Source organism: Chionomys nivalis, chromosome 21, assembly GCF_950005125.1.
Source record: "Chionomys nivalis chromosome 21, mChiNiv1.1, whole genome shotgun sequence".
NCBI classification, from domain to species: Eukaryota; Metazoa; Chordata; class Mammalia; order Rodentia; family Cricetidae; genus Chionomys; species Chionomys nivalis.
Window position 1 is genome coordinate 42568743 of NC_080106.1, and position 19875 is coordinate 42588617.

The 19875-nt window shown below is 44.1% G+C and overlaps 1 protein-coding gene across 1 annotated transcript in view; it reads right to left on the reverse strand.

Annotated features, from left to right (window-relative positions):
* Window positions 1–3407: 3407 nt before the first annotated feature.
* Window positions 3408–19875, reverse strand: part of Clgn (calmegin) — a 32826-nt gene continuing 16358 nt past the window's right edge. The window contains exons 6-15 of the mRNA XM_057753925.1: window positions 18726–18807; window positions 17278–17470; window positions 16181–16370; window positions 10820–10933; window positions 10553–10703; window positions 7949–8164; window positions 6545–6670; window positions 6190–6352; window positions 4593–4717; window positions 3408–3976 (exon numbers count right to left, since the gene is read on the reverse strand). Of these exons, the coding sequence (XP_057609908.1) occupies window positions 3896–3976; window positions 4593–4717; window positions 6190–6352; window positions 6545–6670; window positions 7949–8164; window positions 10553–10703; window positions 10820–10933; window positions 16181–16370; window positions 17278–17470; window positions 18726–18807 (1441 nt within the window). The 3' untranslated portion in view covers window positions 3408–3895. The remainder of the gene's footprint in view (window positions 3977–4592; window positions 4718–6189; window positions 6353–6544; window positions 6671–7948; window positions 8165–10552; window positions 10704–10819; window positions 10934–16180; window positions 16371–17277; window positions 17471–18725; window positions 18808–19875) is intronic.

The window sequence follows — 19875 nt, forward strand, 5'->3', positions numbered from 1 at the left end:
AGTGGCTGGAGAGAAGGCTTAGTGTTAAGCTCACACCATTTTTGCAAAGTTCCTAGCACCTGCATGGACTCTTGCAACCTCTTGTAGCCACAGCTCCAGGGAGTTCCCAGGTAAATGTTACCCCATGCATACATATAATTAAATTACCCCATGAATACATATAATTAAAAAAAATAAAAAGTCTTTAAATATGTTTCCAAGTTTATGTTTTCTCCCATCAGCTTGTCTCATTTAAACTATCAAGAGGAGATGGTTTCTGTGGTGGTTTAGTGTAATGGTTAATGCACTGGACTCTGAATCCAGTGATCTGAGTTCGTATCTTGGTGGAACCTCATCAATTCAGACCACGAAACCCAATATAAATGGGCTGCCTTGCATGTTTCAGCATTGCTGGGGGCATGTTTCACTTCATTTCTTAAATGAGAATGGCCCCCATAAGCAAGCATACATATTGAATACTTGGTCCTCAGATGGTAGAACTGTTTGGGAAGGATTAGGAGTGTGACCTTATTGAAAGAGGTTGTATCACTGGGAAGTAGGCTTTGAGGTGTCAAAAGATTTATGCTGCACTGGCTGGTGTTGGGTGTCAACTGGACACAGGTTAGAGCCAGTTGAGGAGGCGCCTCCATAAGATCCAGTTAGTGATCTATGAGGGAGGACCCAGCACATGGTGGGTGGTGCCATCCCTGGGCTGCTGGAACTGGGTTCTGTAAGAAGGTGGGCTGAGCAAGCCAGGGAAAGCAAGCCAGCAAGCAGTTCCCCTCCATGGCCTCTGCATCAGCTCCTGCCTCCAGGGTCCTGCCCTGTCTGAGCTCCTGTCCTGACTTCCTTCACTGATGGAGAGCAGTGCTGAAGCGTGCGCCAAACAAACCCTCTCCTCCCCAGCTGCTTTTTGGTTATGGTGTTTCATTGCAGCGATAGAAAGAAATCTTAACTGAGACACGTGACATTCTCAGTGTGTTCTCTGCCTCTTACTTGCAGATCAAGGTGTAAGGTCTCGGATGTTCCTGTTACCATGCCTTTGCTGCAATCTTCTGAAGCCCTAAGCCCAAATTAAACTCTTTTATAAGTTTCCTTGGTCATGTCTTATCACCAAAGTAGAAAAAAAAAATGAAGACAGCTTTATTTCCGAACCTTCTCACAGTATCGGAAAAGCATGGGGCCTATATGCTTTGAGAATGAATGACTGAGATTGTTTGAAATATGTTTTATTATACAACAGACTTAAGAAATTGTCTAAGCTGGGTGATGGTGGTGCACGTCTTTAATCCCAGCACTCAAGAGGCAGAGGTAGGTGGATCTCTGTGAGTTCGAGGCCAGCCTGGTCTACAGAGCTAGTTCCAGGACAGGTTCCAAAACCACAGAGAAACCCTGTCTTGAAAAAACAAATCAAAACAAAACCAAAAGAGTTGTCTAAGTCACTTGATATCTCATCTCTCATCTTGCTAAAGGTAAAAAATATAGCCAAAAATCTAAGAGACCTCAGCAGGTGTGTGTCCAGAGTGTGCGTTAACGTGTTGTCTGTTCTGAAGAGTTTCTGCTGCACACAAAATCATTTTACATGCACGTATGCACACACATAAGGACAACTTTGGAATTCAGATCTCTCTGACTCGCCATGCCCACATGGCAAGCACTTTTGCCCAATGAGCCATCTCCTTTGATCAACGAAATCGTTTTGAGAATTCTAGATTTTCTGGCACACTGAATCCATCGCAGTGGCTCACCTTACACTGGCATTTCCATTTGTATCCCTCCAAATGGAGACGGACACTAATGTCATTCTGGCCAGTGGAAGGGAGCCTCGCTGAAGAGTGTTTTCTAGGAAAAGAAGCAGAGGCTGGAGAGCTGGCTCAGTCATTGACAGCATGAGCTGCTCTTGCGGAGGAGCAGGATGGGAGCTCACAACCTCCTGTGCCTCCAGTTCCAGGACATCTGACGCCCTCTGTGGGTCTCCGTGGGTGCCTGCACACATGTTAGAAATCCACCAAGAGTTTATGCACGCTGGAACACGGCCATGGGGAAAACAGTCTGCTTTCCCCATGTCTGCTTTCACAACACTCTGGAAGATGTGAACAATCTCACTGGCTCCTCTCAGTCTCCTTTCGGGAGGTGAAGCTAGGGTGTATTTCCAGTGTGTGAGTTCTGAGCACACCTATGCAAGGGAGCTGTTGATAGGTGGGGTGTGCATATCTGCAAACCCCAACCGTAAAAGTTCCTTCCACAGGGACTCAGTATTATGGTCGTCCTCTAGTCCTCCTGGAGACTCGAATGGCCCTTTGAAGGGTTGACACATGCTGGTGAAGAGTAAAACATTCTCCAGTAAAACATTTTGAGTGAAATGACGCTGAAAAGGTAGCTCGTTTGGGCACCTGTGGGAGGAGAGATGAGCACCCTGGAGTCTGCCTGAGGGACTGGCAACAGGCACTGACAGAGGTCCTGATCGGCTAGCCAGTGAGGGGCGACCATGCAATGCCACTGGATCTGGCCACAGCCTGGGTACTGGCAAGAAAGTATATAAGGTTCTTCCCATTGCTGAATTAATGAGTCTGCTGTTTGCCTTTTACCTGACTCCCGATGTCTATGCTATTGACTGCTGTGGGACAATGGTCTGTACCCTGTCACTAGAATTTTAAATAAATGCTGATTGGCCAGGCAGGAAGTAGAGGCGGGGCAACGAGAATTCTGGGAAGAGGGAAGTTTCAATCTGTAGTCATCACCCAGACAGAGAGGAATCCAGGCACAGAGCGAGCAAGATGTGACTGCCTCACCGAAAAAGGTACCAAGCCACGTGGCTAACACAGACAAGAATTATGGGCTAATATAAGTTATAAGAGTTAATAAGAAGCCTGAGATACTAGGCCAATCCATTTATAATTAATGTAGACCTCTGTGTGATTTCTTTGTGACTTAATGACTATGGGAACCAGGCAGGACAGAAACCTCAGTCAACAATTGACTCTGTGCCTTCCCACCTCCTCCCCTGAGGGATGGCATTAGGACCCAGCAGTAGACATCTGTCGCTCTCAGACACAGCTGTTAGGATGAAACAGACTCAGAATACATGTGACCTCATTAGCAGAAACTTATGGCAAAAAGACAGAGCTGAAGAATTGGGTTTAATCATTAGAATCCTGCAAAAATAAACGAAGCCTTCCCAGTATGATCCCTATGGAGTGTATAATTTAAATGAGGAAATACCAAGCAGTGGTGGCGCATGCCTTGAATCCCAGCACTCGGGAGGCAGGAGCAGGCGGATCTCTGTGAGTTTGAGGCCAGCCTGGTCAACAGACTTCCAGAGTGGTCAGAGCTACAGCCAAGCTACTTAGAGAAACCCCTTCTTGATAAACCAAGAAAAAATTAAATGAAAAAAAAATATTTAAATTTTATTTCTAGAGTGGTATGTGCACACAGTTTCATGAACGAGGTAAGCCATTTGGGCAGGAAGTGGCTACAGAAGCTTGAAAAATGTCTATACAGTCTAATATGACAAGCCTTTTATCTGTGTTCCATGTAGAATATGCTTGCATAGTACCCAGTGATTGCGTGAGTGACGCTTGGACTTGTTCAAGTGACATGCCTGTCAACACAGAACCTCTCCAAGGAACCTCTATGTGAAGTGACCTAACTATAGTGTGACTCAGGCAATGTAAGTGTGGTCACATACAACACTTTAAAGTGCTGACGACATCAAATGATCATACGTGAGCTGGGCTACTTTCAGTCTGGACAATAGAACGTACTCAAATTGTATTATAAAACTAAAAGAAGTATATGAAAGACTAACATTGCTCGATATTTGGAAAGAGTTTGTGCAGATGGATCTGCTGTCCTTCTGGGCACACTAACTTTGGAATGCCAGCTTTCTCTCGGGGATTTGCAGTCTTGACACACGTCAGTCCTTCCGTACCCTCCTCTTGCGCAATGACTTTACCGGGGCGTCTCCAGATCCTGTGCTCTCATCAGCGTCTTTCATCTGCAAAACAGCGAAGGACAAAATGTTTCCTTCCCTGTGACCTTAACTGTCGGCAGGCGCGAGCGTATTTCTCATTCTTTAAAGGGTGTGCTCTAACTGTCCAACGCTGTGTTACACGGGCTCCTGTCCTTCACGAAGTTGCCTCGCTGTCTTATTTATTTACAAGTGGCCTGATGTCATTTTCAAAATAACCCTGTTTATTAAGTAAGCATGTGGCAAAGACCACTCCTGCCCGTCCCTGCAGCATTTTCTTTATGACTCTGAATATGGTCTCAATCTCATAGGGAATGGCTGTGCGATTCCCACTGTGGGATTAAACTGCTCATCCCATTGTTGGTGAGGGTGGATTGAGACAGCCGTCTTTTCAGCAGGAGGCCTGCATTTTAGATACTCAGAGATCGCTGTACCTCTTTACCAACAGAGTTATCATTATTTTTGCCAACACACTCTACCTTTACATTGTGTGGGGCCCAGGTGAAGTGCTCCTATCACATGTCAACACATGTCATACCAGTTCTCTGCCCTCTCTATCGCTTTGTTTTAAAATGTCATGGAGGTGCTTACTCAAGGAAACTGGGGGAAGCATGGTGGAGGCTGTTCCTGCAGGGAGGCTTACCTCGTCTTCGGACCCAGACTTATTGAACTTGTTCATTTCTTCCTGCCCCTCTATGGTTTCCCCTTCTTCTTCACTTTTCTCTTTAGGTTCACCAATTTCCTCTTCTAGAGGTGGAGATTTTGCTACTGAAAAGTATTAAGGACAATTAAGGAAGATTAATTTAAATTTCACAATTAAAAAGCAACTTCTACCCTTCAAAACTAAAAAAAATCCTAACTAATTGTAAATACTTACTATTTTACACTTATAAAAAATCATCTTTTTTTTTTTTTTTTTGGTTTTTCGAGACAGGGTTTCTCTGTGGCTTTGGAGCCTGTCCTGGAACTAGCTCTTGTAGACCAGGCTGGTCTCGAACTCACAGAGATCCGCCTACCTCTGCCTCCCAAGTGCTGGGATTAAAGGCAAAAAATCATCTTTGAAGTGAAGGCAAGTTTGTAAAATTATTATTATGTAATAGATAATGCCCAAATAATTCTCAGCTTTCTGGTAGCCGTGATCAGTGACAACTTCCTTCAGGGTGATCTGTCTTCTCCAGCCTGCTGTCTAAGTCAGGGTGACCCCTGTCTTCTCTGGCTTGCTGTCTAAGTCAGGGTGACCTCTGTCTTCTCCGGCTTGCTGTCTAAGTCAGGGTGACCCCTGTCTTCTCTAGCCTGCTGTCCAAGTCAGGGTGACCCCTGTCTTCTCTAGCCTGCTGTCTAAGTCAGGGTGACCCCTGTCTTCTCCGACCTGCTGCCTAAGTTATCTTGCAGCCTGCAGGCATCACCATTCACCTTTGTTATTCACTGGTTCTCCTTAGCCAAATCGCCAACTTTGTCACTGTCATTATGAAAGGACAGGGAAGAAGTGGGGGGGGGGAGGAGAAAAAGGGGAGAGCAGGAGAAAGAGGAGGAGGATACCACCACAATGTGGGATTTCCTTCTGTATGCTGTGATTACCATTGATTAATAAAGAAACTGCTTTGGACCTACAGCAAGGCAGAACTTAGCAAATTTGCTGTTTGTGAATACCCTCTAAAGGAGTCAGAAACATCAATATAAAGCACTAATAAATTACAAAGACTCTGAGAACTTACAGCCTAAAGAATTTACACCCCCTTCTCTCTCACACACACACCTCTCTCTCTCTGTCCCTCTCTCTCACACACACACACCTCTCTCTCTTCCCACACACACATGCACACACTTGTTCTTTTTAAAGAACTTAGTCTTGCAAGTTGTCTTCTGACTTCCATGTGTGCTCCATGACAAACACATGCACACACATGTGGAAGGAACCTCAGGAACACACTGGTTCACCACACTAGACTTGGGAAGATGTGGTGCTGAGGTGCCCCACTGGGGTGAAGGCATGTCTGGTCACCCATCGTGTGAGTCTCATAAACACAGAGTCTCATAAACACAGAGGCTATGGGGTGGCTGCTCACAGGGCTGTCCCTCTCAGAGCACTGCTAATCCCCACTGCCAGAGTCACGTGTCCTTGGCAGTTCAAATGTGCACATTAGACACAGAACAAGGCAGAGCATTGCAGGGCTGGACGTTCTCTGTCAGTGCGGAAAGGATGTTGGCTGTCACAGTCACAGTCACCAGCCCAGCCTCACCCTTTTCTGCGATGATGACATCACTGTCACTTGGCTTCTTTTCCTCTTCCGAATCTTCAGGCTTCTCAGGGGCCTTCTCCTCCTCTGTCCCTTGTTCCAGAGCCGCTTTGGTCTGTGACTTACATATGTTGGCTGTCTTAGGACCCATGTCTCCATATGTTCTCTGTGGCAGTTTAACAAAAGCTCTTCTTACTAATAGCAAAGCACGCTTTTTATTTTATTTTTTTTTAAGGCACAGACACTAATTACTGTCTAACTGACAAGGTACGTAACACATGCTCGGTAAATCTCACAGGAAACTCTGGAACACAAGCAAGTCTGGAAAACAAAGCTGAAGAAAGTCTGTTTTCTTTACCTTTACTTTTCTTGGCCAACAAAATGAAGTAACTACCGCTATGGGCAGCCCAGCCGTCACAAGGTACACAAGCCAGAGCCACGGGCGCTCCTCTGCCGCTGTCGTTAGCTGTCTGAGCACACCGGGCTGTGGGGGAAATCAGCATAGGGCGTTCACAAATGCCCAGTGGGAATTAATTATGCTTATTGTGTATCACACACTATACATGCACACCACACTACAATACTACATCACACACACACACTACACAACATACACTTATCCACACTACACTACATGCACATTACACACAGTACACACATACACACTCATTATACACACACTATACACATACACACATATACTACACACGCACTACACATACTACACTACACACACTACAACATACACTTATACATACTACACTACATGCACACTACACACATACACACACACCACACACACACTACACTACAACACTACATACACACCACACCACATGTACACACTACACTACATGTATACTACACACAATACACACACACTCATTATACAATACACACTATACACATATATACTACATATACTACATGCACAACATACCACATGCACACACTATATAAACTTATACACACTCAGTACACACATACACACATATACACTACACACACACTACACATATACACAGACAGATACTACACACACACCAAAAATAAAAAGAAGAAAAAAACATTTTTGATAATATGTTCTGTTATTTAAAGAGCTTACTAATAAAATCACTCAGGTATTACTGTCTTTTTCTTTTTATATAAACAATTTCACAAGTGACCCTTGTGCACGAACTTTATTTTAGTAACATAAAATCTAAGGTCACAACATATTTTACTTATAACAATCAAGTACCTAAAGACACCAAATGGGGGAGGGGAATGGTTCAGTAGATGAAGGTCCCTAATGTGCGGGTCCAAAGCTGGCACCCACATAAATGCTGGCTGCAGTGGCCTGCATCTACAATCCCAGAGCTCGCATGGTAAAGGGGGAAGTGGAGATAGTTTCTGGGGGCTCCCAGGCCAGCTGGGCCGGAGCACAGGGCACTGCAGTTGACCCGAACAATGATGCTGAATTTAGAGTTCTCGGTACTTCTCTAAGGGAAAATATTTGAAATGCATATTGATTCCTGGTGACACTTAGGCTTGCGGTGCCAACATGAAAACGCAAAGAAGTATTTCTTACTGCTATAAACCGCAAGTAGGCTTTGAATCTCATTAAAGCTACCGTGATTTAAATAGGGAACGAGGACACAGGCATCTGCATGGTGAGTTCACTGTAGAGTCTACGCAGCAAAGCTAAGCTGTCTGTAAACTCTATTCCAGCACGCCTCCTTGGGGTTTAGTAATCACTGTACCTGTGCACACCCCACAGTACCTCATTAGCATTAGCCACCATTATCTTCAGGGCCCAGCCATCGGCAGCCCAGCGATCTGCTACCTCCTTTTCTGAGCAGATGATAAAATTATCGAAGTAGATGTTGGGAGTCATGGACCAAAGCTCTAAGCCCAGAGCACTGAAAGATGTCAGAAGGAATGGGTGATCATCCTCAAAATAATCTGGGTTAGGGATTTTCTGAGGACTCCAGATCCCCTGCAAGAAACAACAAATAAAAACATTTTAAATAAAGTTATGCCACTAAACAAATGAAAAGGAAAACAAGAGCCCCTTTTTAAGGGACAGGAAGATGGCTCAGTTGGCAAAGAGCTTGCCCCTGTGTGAGGAATGAGGGCCCAAGTTTAGGCTCCAGCACCATTTAGAAAGCTGGTCCTGCAGGACAGGCCTGTAATCCCAGACCTGGGAAGATGGAGACACCGTGACCCTGGGGTTTGCTGGCAGCTGGTCCACTTGAATCAGAAAGCTCCAGGTTCAATGACAGACACTGTCTCAAAAATGGTAAGACGAAGGGCAAACATACACACACACACAATGCTATATGAAGAAAGACTACGGTGAAGAATTAGAATCTATAACCACATTTGCACAGTGTGAGAGAGACATCAAAGAGTCATTACAAAGATGCACTTGAGAGTAAAATAAATAGTGGGAGCAAAGCCAGATCACCCCAAAATGTCTGACAGTTTAAAAATTCTGAATTTTGAGTGTGAAATAAATAAGGAGTTCATAAAGCACAGACACTGATTTTGGAATGGACAAAGTTAGTTCTCTCTATGAGATTTCATTTATTTACTTCTGAAACAGAACTTTATTCCATAGGAAGTATCAACTGTCTACTGGGAAGAAGAAATATATAAAATGAGACAGGGCTGTCCTGGAACTCATTATGTAACAGATAACACTGGCCTCCAACTGTCTCAGAGATCACCTTTCTCTGCCTTTCAAGTGCTGGGATTAAAGGCGTGAACCACCGCCACCTGGTTGCTATGTTTTCTCTTTTTGAAATTGATACTTTATTTTTTTCAGACCAATTTTTTTTTTTTTTTTTTTTTTTTTTTTTTTGGTTTTTCGAGACAGGGTTTCTCTGTAGCTTTGGTGCCCATCCCGGAACTAGCTCTTGTAGACCAGGCTGGCCTCGAACTCCCAGAGATCCGCCTGCCTCTGCCTCCCGAGTGCTGGGATTAAAGGCGTGCGCCACCACCGCCCGGCAAGACCAATATTTTTGATTTTACCCTAGGTCTTTGGACTGTCTAGTCTCTGGTTCTTGGTCACCAAAGCAGTGTCAGGTAGGAGTTCCTTCTCATGGAGTGGGCCTTAAGTCAAATCAGACATTGGTTGGCTACTACCCCAAGTTCTGGGCCACCACTGCCCTAGCATATTTTGCAGGAAGACAGATTGTAGGTCAAAGGTTTTGTGGCTGGGTTGGTGTCTTTGTTTCTCTTTCAGGAGCCTGTAGAGTACATTTCCCCACAAGCACCAAAGAGACTAGAGCATAGGGGTGAAGGTTCTGTGTACCCACACCAAAGAGACTAGAGTGTAGGGGTGAAGGTTCTGTGTACCCGCACCAGAGAGACTAGAGTGTAGGGGTGAAGGTTCTGTGCACCTGCACCAGAGAGACTAGAGCATAGGGGTGAAGATTCTGTTTACCCGTACCAGAGATATTAGAACGTAGGGGTGAAGGTTCTGTGTATCCACACCAGAGAGACTAGAACATAGGGGTGAAGATTCTGTTTACCCGCACCAGAGATATTAGAACGTAGGGGTGAAGGTTCTGTGTATCCACACCAGAGAGACTAGAACATAGGGGTGAAGATTCTGTTTACCCGCACCAGAGATATTAGAACGTAGGGGTGAAGGTTCTGTGTACCTACACCAAAGAGACTAGAGTGCAGGGGTGAAGGTTCTGTTTACGTGCACCAGAGAGACTAGAACTAGTAGGGGTGAAGGTTCTGTGTATCCACACCAAAGAGACTAGAAAGCTCCATGTAGGTGCTAGCTTGACTTCTCCATGTTAAATGAGTTGTGTGGGTGTTGTCTTCAGCAATGTCCACCCCCCTTATCAGTTTTTGGAGACTGACTCTTTGTCTTAGCAACAGTTGGGGTCGTGTGGGGATTTCCATGGTTCCCCTTGGCCAACAACTCAGTTGAATGCAGCTCGGTCCAGTCACTGGGAGACAGTGACCGGAGATGGCCATTTAAGACTCCGAGTTCCATTTCCAGGAGTCCTTATTAGTATCACCTTCATATATTCCAGAAAGTTCCCACTGTACTAGATTTCCACGCCCCCCAAAGCCCCCAATTCCAGAGATCTCTCCTCTCACTCTATCTTCTACAACACCCCCCATCTGATCCCCCAATTCCCATCCCTACCTACACCGGTTAACCTGTAAAATCTATTATATTTCCCCCTCCCAGGGAGATCTGCGACTCCCCCCTAGATCCCTCCTCTTTACCTGACCTAAATTAGTCGACTTGCTTTGACTTCATAAGTTACAAATTGAACTTCTAAAAGCCAGCAGAACATTGGTGAAGATCAGATAAAACAACTCAACCTTATTACGGAACCGGGACAGTGGTTATCACCTGGTAGTCAGGATTACTGATCATGGGTGGTCTCCAGATTCCTCTGTATTTGGGGTTATCTATCATGGGCGGCTTCCACTCGCCACAGCCAATCTGACAGGCTGGGTTAGGCATGTGCGGTGCCTCCCATTCGCCATCCATGTCGTCACTCCTGAAGTTATCAGAGCAGAGGTAATATATTAGCCTCCAGCTTTTGCAGGAAGCAATACAAATTAGTAAATGATCAGGATACACTTGGCACCTTTCCTGGAATTGAAGAATGCTTACCAATCATCAGGTTTCTGAGCATTAGGGTTGGCGATAAATTTGGGTTCATCATCAAGCCAGCCATCAGGTTTAACAGCACTTGAGTCTTCTATTTGGGCAGGTTCATTTTCATCCCTGCAAATACATTATTACAATGTATCTACTGTTTTAGGAAGTTCTTGAATACACATGTCAAAATATCCAGAAGGTTCTGCAGCAGCATGTCCTATCATTTGGTTTGGGTGCCTACTGAGGGCACCATATACCCCCAACACACACACACACACACACACACACACACACACACACACACACACTTCATTTGCTTGTCATAAGTGCTCTTGTGTTCCACACACGTACATGACATGCTGAATCTTTCTTTTATCACTCAAGCTCAGCAGAAATGATGAACCCGATGCCTGCTGATATAGTTTGGATTTTCTGTGGGGAAGGCTCGGTCCCCAGTGCAGCCAAGTTCACAGTGAGGTCTTGAGGAGATAATGGATCATGAGGGTTTTGATTTCATGAATGAATTAGTGTATTTTCAGATTCCTGGCTTCATGGATTTCAAGCAGGGGATTTTGTTATAAAGTGATTCCCCTGTTTCCCGGCTGCCACAATGTGGGCAGCTTTGCTTCTAAAGTTGCCCCTTCCCAGGGTGTCTTGATGACATACCCACCAAAAATGGACCCAGGCACCTATGGTTGAAATGGCTGAAACTGAGCCCAGGTCTTTCTTCTTCTGCGCTGATGTCTAGATATTTTCTGTCACAGTGAAGGAAATCTAACACAGAAACTGGCACCAAGGAATGCAGTCATTTCCATGACTAGCCCTGACCGTGTGGTTCCAAGGCCTATGGAAGTTGTCTGGATGTGGGAATAGCTTGGAAAAGATTGGAGATTTGGTCTAGAAAGAGCTTAGAAGGCTGGAGCAGGGCTCAGTGGGAAAGCCCGGCAACGGCTCGAGTGAGACAGCAGCTGCAGAGAGGACGCAGACAGAAGAGCCTGCCCGACAGCTGGGAGTTCGGCGTCTCCAGCCCAGCTAGACAAACGAGCGGCACCAGTGCAGATCCTGCCATTTGTATTGCTGTAGGGAGCTTATTTCTTCTACGTTAAGACATTAGCTCTTTACTGGATACACTATAAAAATATAATCTTTCCACTTACTACTTTCTCGGGCTTTAACAAATTCACATTTATTTATTATCTCTGTGTGTGTATGTGTGTGTAGACACACATGCACATGTATGTGCATGTATACTTATGTCACAGCACACAGGAAGTTTAGAGGGCAACTTGTGCAAGTTGGTTCTCTCTTCCATGAGGGCTGTGCTCACCAACCAGGTCCAGTGGCAGGCGCCCTTACCTGATGAGCCATCTCACCAGCCTCATGTGGTTTTAAATATATGGTTATTATTTAGATAGGAGCTCACGTAACCCATGCTAGCCTGGAACTGTCTATGTAGCCAAGACTAACTGACACCCTGACACCCTGCTCATATGTTCCCGGTGCTGAGCTGCAGGTCTCTCACACGATGCCTGACTTTTAACCTGAGTCTGCAGCAATTCCTTTCGCCACATACAAACCATGTTTTCAAGCAGGTGAATTGATTTATGTTTTATGATTTTTCTAATTTATGTCATACTAAAAAAGATTCTTCCTACTCAATTTTTGAAAATATAAACTCTCCATTTTTAACTCTTATATCTTAATTTAACAAATAACCCAGACTCAGGAAGAAAACCCCAGAGAGCATGAGCATGGTGAGGAGGAGGAGGAGGAGGAGGAGGAGGAGGAGGACTGAGGCGTCACCTTCTGTGGTAAAGGGGACATCTTGATGCCATCAGCTCATTCATGGTTTCCCGCAAGAACCTCAAACTGAAAATGAGACTAAACCCAGTTCTGCTAATGCACAGACTCGGGGGACCCGATCAGAGCCATCTCTGAACAACACACAGCTTTTCTTTGAGCTCCTAACCTAAACCTAGCACATTTCATCAAACATGAAGCTGTTACCTACAGCTTTTTGAATCTGAGGGTAACTTCCTCTTTCTGGGTACACAAACATGGAGGCGCATGGCTGTTTCTGACAGTGCAAACACTTGAACAGATCACATAACCCTTTTAAAGCAGCCTGGGGCTCCTGCCCTATGGAAACTTTGCAGTTAGCCTCAGAGGAAAGGCATCCCCTCTGCAGTCAGTGTCTCTCTGAGTCAGCAGGAGCTGACTGGGGGGGGGGGGGATGCAAGCGACTTTTCACATGAATATCAAGGAAAGCCTGTGAGACAGTAAACAATGGACCATATGCACCTGGAGCTGCCAGGAAGCTCAAGGAAGTGGTGGCCAATCTACACACGACACAAACCGCATAATCTACACACCACACAAACCACGTAATCTACACACCACACAAACCACGTAATCTACACACCACACAAACCATGTAATCTACATACCACACAAACCACACAATCTATACATGACACAAACCACATAATCTCCACATCACACAAACCACACAATCTACACACCACACAAACCACATAATCTACACACCACACAAGCCACGTAATCTACACACCACACAAACCACGTAATCTACACACGACACAAACCACATAATCTACACACCACACAAGCAACATAATCTACACACCACATAAATCACATAATTTACACACCACACAAACTTCATAGTCTCCACACCACACAAACCACGTAATCTACACACGACACAAACCACATAATCTACACACCACACAAACCACATAATCTACACACCACACAAATCACATAATTTACACACCACACAAACTTCATAATCTCCATACCACATAAACCACGTAATCTACACACGACACAAACCACATAATCTACACACCACACAAGCAACATACCCACATTCTAAGAGGCTCAAACAACTGGAAGGAATACAATCATGAGGAAAAAGAAATCCATATCAGAACACAGAAGAACCACAGATCTGAAAACTGGGAATGGGGGGAAATTCCTTAACACTGAAAGCAAATGGCACATTAGGTAGGGAGCATTGACCCACCACTAAGAACTGCAAGCCTCAAGGAAAGGATTGTCTCCTCAGAGACGACTGCCCAGGTGTGCTTAGTTGTCAGGGAACATGCCCTTCACAAACTATGCTGACAGAAACACATTTCAGACAAACAGCAGCTGGGAGAACTCACTGAAAGCAGAGAAAAAGAACCAAGTGCATGCTGCCTGCAAGAAACCCACTTTAGGGCCAACAGGATGGTTCAGTGGGTTAAGGTGCTTGCTGTCAGTATGATGGATGGCCTGAATTCAGTCCCTAAAATCCCCATGATGGAAAGGAGAGAACCAATATCTCAGGTTGTCCTGACTTCCACACAGGCACTGTAGGGCACACACACACACACACACACACACACACACACACACACACACAAACACATGGAAAATAAAGCAGTAAGAAATTCCTAAAAATACTTGACAAACTTAAAACAATATTTCAGTAAGGAAGTGATGTAAATGGTAGTAAAAGACCTGATGCTGAGCAAGATTAGGGAAATGTGAGTTAAACCAGGAGTCCACTGCAGACCTTTTAGAATTGCCAACAAGACAAGGAAAATGGAAACCAAATGCTCTGTGTGCAAAGCAACCGAGCCCTTGTGTGAGGCAAACAACATGGGCCTCAGGAAGGTTGGTAGCTTCTCATTGATTCACACACACATTTCCTGAACAGTCCAGCAAATCTATTCTTTGGCATCTACCCTCAACAGAGAATATTATGTCCGTCCACAATTCCATCTGTAAATGTCTACCACACATTTACTTGTAATTACACTCAACTGGAGAATCCTACAATTTCCCATCAATCTGTGAGTGTTGACCCATTCCCAGCATAGTATAACTGCCACAGACACACACACCAACACAGGGCAGGCTCAGGAGATGGACAGAGACACCAGGTCCTATAAGAGTTCATTTTACATGGTGCTTTGCCAAGCTACAGAGACAGAAACCTCATTGGGTGACGAATGCCAGGTCCTTCTGGAAAGATGAAAATGCTGCAGACGTCTGTGTGTCTGTGAGAACCCATAGACCTATGTGCTGCAAATGAATTTAGCAGAATTTATACTTCACTGTATCTGAAGAATGTAAGTAGAGCCCAGAAAAAGACATGAAAAAGAGAACAGTGCTGAGGGTGGGGCGTCAGTCAGCATCAGACAATGGTCACTCCACCTCACTGTACTCGGAAAGCAGGGAAAGGACAGTTATGTCAACAAGTGTGTAAAATCATTTTATTATCTCATAGGAATCAAAGAACATTTTTTTTAACTTGTGAATTTGCATTCCCGCTACTGTGAAATCTCCTTCTGGTAGGCAGAAGGACGCTATTTCTAGACCCAGTTACAAAGCATGGTGGCGGTTTCAGGGTGCTGTCTCCTCTTTTAAATCACTACTTCTGAGGTGGAATCTTAGATTCCATGAGCACACCTAAAGGGAGGACCACATAGGGAGGATGGAAACCTCCTGGGATCAGCCACTTGAACCTGTTAGGAAGTGGCAGCATCTCCACAAAGTCAGAGTCAGAGCCCCTCAGCCAGGCCACCTCTACATCCCCGTCTCAGCCCACTGAGGTAATAGTCAGTGTGTGTTGTCTTTGCCTGGTAAGTTTGGGGATATTTGTTACACAGCACAATCTAACACAGTGGTTAAATAAAAAAAGAAATATATTCCACTCAGCAAACCTTCATTAAGGGTTATGCAGCTGGCAGGAAAAAAAATCTATGGTTCTTAGGAATAAAAGCACATGATCTTTAAGCAAAAATCACAAAACATATTTGAAGAACAAAGACTAGCTCGGTGGAAAAAACTACAGTGGCATCCTTCACAATCCCCCCAAATGGAAACAAACACACAGCTGGTAAAGAGGGGTGATGCTTCAGCATGATGATGGGATGAGTCCCACAGAGGCCTTCTAAGATGCTGACAGAACAGCAACCTAAAGCCAAGTTGTTACTAGACAACCTCGACCACAAACAAAACCAACCAACCAACCAAATAAACAAAAACCCCAATACTCCATAGGGCACCTATAGAAAATGCCACACACATATGAAGAACAAGCCAGGAATTAAAATGAAAGGCTTGATGTTTCAAACTCATGGGTCTTCTCACAGAACTAATATCATAAAAATGAACACATAATGAGAAAAGGCAAAAAAGTAAAAATATTAAAGAAAATTTTAGGTTAAAAAAGATAGGAAAGTGCAATATCCATTTTTGAAAATTATTTCATACGAAATCATCAAAGCAAAGAGTATTGTCGCTGATCCACCCTGACCAGCTGAGCTCGACAGCCTGCAGCAGGGAGCCCTGGCTTACCAGTCCTCTGGCTTCACTGCGTTGGGGTCAGGGATCCTGGCTCTGTCATCCCACTCGTCTGGCTTCGTGTCATTGGGATCATCAATTTCTCTGGGGGGATTGATAGGTGGGACCACATCCTCCAACAAGCTCCCTTGGTTCACAACTTTCTGATCAATTAATATTTCAAATGTATCATCCGGATTCAACACTAAGGAGCAATTTTAACACTTATAGTTAGTATGCAGACACCGCAAAGACAATCTTCTAATAAAATGACCTGAACTTAACGGGTACAATTTCCTCTTAACTAGGAAACCCAGTGTTGCATCAAAACTCGCTGAAAATCGCTACAATATTTTCAAACATAAAGACAAAATCCGTTTTAAACTCATTTTTAAAAATTTCTAAAAATGAGGAAAAATTTCCATCATTTCCACAGGTAAACTTCTTAAAAACTAGCTGACCATGGTGGGGACTCATTGCCACAAAGTGTCCCTGTTACAGTTATACAATGTAATCCGATCTTTCTCTTATTAAAACAAACCCCCATAACTTAAGAAGTTGCAAGTATATTACAAAGAACTCAAACTGTTTTAGAACCACTTGAAAGTTCCGGATCCAGTACATATCACCCCTAAAAACGGATGTTCCTACAAATCTACAATTCCCTACATAAACACCATGTAGCAGACAGGGCCAGCAAAGTTGCCCCAACGTGTGACTTCCATCCCTTCTAAACTCCCCCGGCTCCTATTGGGCACATTATTTATTTTCTCCCCGTGTTGTTATTTAACACAGCTCATCCTCTCCCAAAGATAAACTTCTTCTTCTTCTTTTTTTTTTTTTTTTTTTGGTTTTTCGAGACAGGGTTTCTCTGTAGCTACAGAGCCTGTCCTGGAACTAGCTCTTGTAGACCAGGCTGGCCTCGAACTCCCAGAGATTCGCCTGTCTCTGCCTCCCGAGTGCTGGGATTAAAGGTGTGCACCACCACCGCCCGGCCCAAAGATAAACTTCTTAAAGGTAGAGACATTAGTTTCTCCTGAAAGCACAGGCCGTCAGCAAGTCTGTGGTCACCGAGTGCTTTGAGTGAACGAAAGAATGAATGAATGGCATACCGAGAGTATAGAGGTGAGTCTTCCTGTCCGTAAAGAACTCTCTCAGATCAACGTCTGGAGGTTTGGCGTGCTTTTCTTCAAAAGCTCCAGTTTTGGGATGTTTGTGTCTGAAGATAAAATGCAGTTTATAATCTTCTCCACATTTATCTGGTCCAAACATGATGGTATAGGACGTTTTATCATAAAAGTCTTCCTTCAAAGAGATGATGGTCCAGATTAGTCCAGAGTCACAGCGAGGTCAGTGATTCTATTCTCTCCAATGGTGGAGTTTACAAAGTACATTTAAGTGCCAACTTAGTGAAGAACTAACCCAAATGACAATAAAGACAGGGCAAAGTGAATAAAGGACAGGTTTCAAAGTAACGCTTAGAGAAGCAAGTGCTACTTCCTTCCTGAAGGTGCAGGGAAGCTGGTGCCTTAGCATCCGAAAAAAGCTTCCTTCAACACTTTATGCAAATACACACGAACAGGTCATAGGAAATGAAGCACATTTACAACCCTAGGCTAAAGTAATTAATTCATTACCATTATCCAGGAAGATAACAGAAATAACTCTTAGAAAAACGTGCTCAGATGTAGAGAGGAACTCCGGATTTCATTCCCTGTGGGGCCTATTCCTCTGGCCCGTTATTCTGTACTCAGAAACTGCAGCTCTGCAGCTCCAATGCCTCCACTGCCATGCGACCGAGCGTGTGTGGCTGAACGAGCTTCCGAGCCCTCTGGATCCCCACACCATCACACCTCAAATGTGGAGATGGCAGTCCCCACCTTCGAAGGGCTCTCTGAGGACTCGCTGAGTCCAATAAAGTCCTTAAAGGAATTCGAGCCAATGATGTTTTTGCCACCCTTTCACTAAGACCCTGACCTACAAGACCTAAAATGAGAGCTTCACTAATACGTCCTACAAATGGCCTCTCCTTTGTCTGAAGCTAAAGTTCTGACTCACTGTGCAGCTCGCCCACAGCCAAGCCATCTCAACACTACCTGAAGTCGCCTCACTTCTGCTACAGCCAGATGGCGCTCCTACCGTGACCGTTTCTTTTGCAGAATGCTATAAGAAGTGTCCCCAACCTGTCAGAACCCGAAGGCTGCTTTAGTCTTTTCTGTGTATTGGTGACACTTGAAACAGCCCATCTTTTAATGTGGGCTTTAGGCCACTTCTGAGCAAACTTGGGAAGAACTCCAATTTGACGCCTCATCAGCATCTTTCTAAGCACCTGCCACTTCTATTCGCAGAACGGGCAGAGTATATTTATGTTATATCTTATATCTTCATCAAGTAAAGCAGCCGCGTTATGAATCCTGAGGGCAAACTGTAAAGACCACGTAGGCTCACGTTGCAAAAAGACATAGTTACTATTTTCAATTGAAAACGAACTTTCCTGTCGCCTGCTCCTTAGAATACTTACTGACTTCAACAGGTGTTCTTAGATATTAAAATGTCATACCAGAATCAAATCATCAGTGTCTGCTAGCAGTTTGATGTATGCACCTCCACAATCAATACCATCTTGAAAATTTACTTCATATCTAAATGGAGGGAAAAAAAACCACACTGCTGATAAATAAAAGTTACTCGTTTTTCTTTAAAGTATAATGAATTACTCTCAATTCCTTTAAGCAGAATACTTCACATTACTGCCATGCTCATCCATACAAAGACTATCTACAACTTATAGGAAGTGAGCAGACATGCTCACCTAATGCGTCAAGTCATGATGTTAACATAGGAAAGTATTAAAAATAATTACAACCAACCAGAGGAAAACCAACCACCCCATTTACATAATTTTCCCAGTCAAAGTACTAGGGGGAAGATAAGAGAGTTTTAACTAAACTGCAACAGGAAACCCCAAATTCTGATGAGGAAAGTTCTCCCTATATTCTCCTTCTCGATGGAACTGGGCATCAAACCCAGGGCTTCCTTCAAGCTGGGTAAGTACTTTACAAATGAGCCAATCCCCAGCCTCCGTGTTCTGGGTGCTCTTAGCTACAACAGGTTTCTCAGAAACGGATGATAACATTGGAAATTCGGAACCCAGTACTAACTTTTATTTTAATTTAACTGCACCTAAACCATGCTCAATAGTTTGAATTTATTGAATTAGATTTTCACTCAGTAACTTGGGGTATTTCACACCAAAATAGCCACGAGAAAAGTGAAACTTCCGCTGTCAGTGTGACAGCTAGACACCTAAGTCTCTCCTAGATTTACAGCACCCTAGAAGTCTCAGCCAAATCTTTCTAGTTTAGGTTGTTTTTTTTTTTTGTTTGTTTGTTTTTTTTTTGTTTTTTTCGAGACAGGGTTTCTCTGTGGCTTTGGAGCCTGTCCTGGAACTAGCTCTTGTAGACCAGGCTGGTCTCGAACTCACAGAGATCCGCCTGCCTCTGCCTCCCGAGTGCTGGGATTAAAGGCGTGCACCACCATTGCCCGGCTAGTTTAGGTTGTTTTTAAGGAAATAGTATTGCTAAAATAATAAGACATAAGCTTAGGTGTCTGATAAATGAACAAATCATGTAAAGAAAATCCATGAAGGAGTTGTCAAAGTGAAAAACAGTAAAAAAAAAAAATTGATAAAAAGGTGTTTTTTTTTTTTT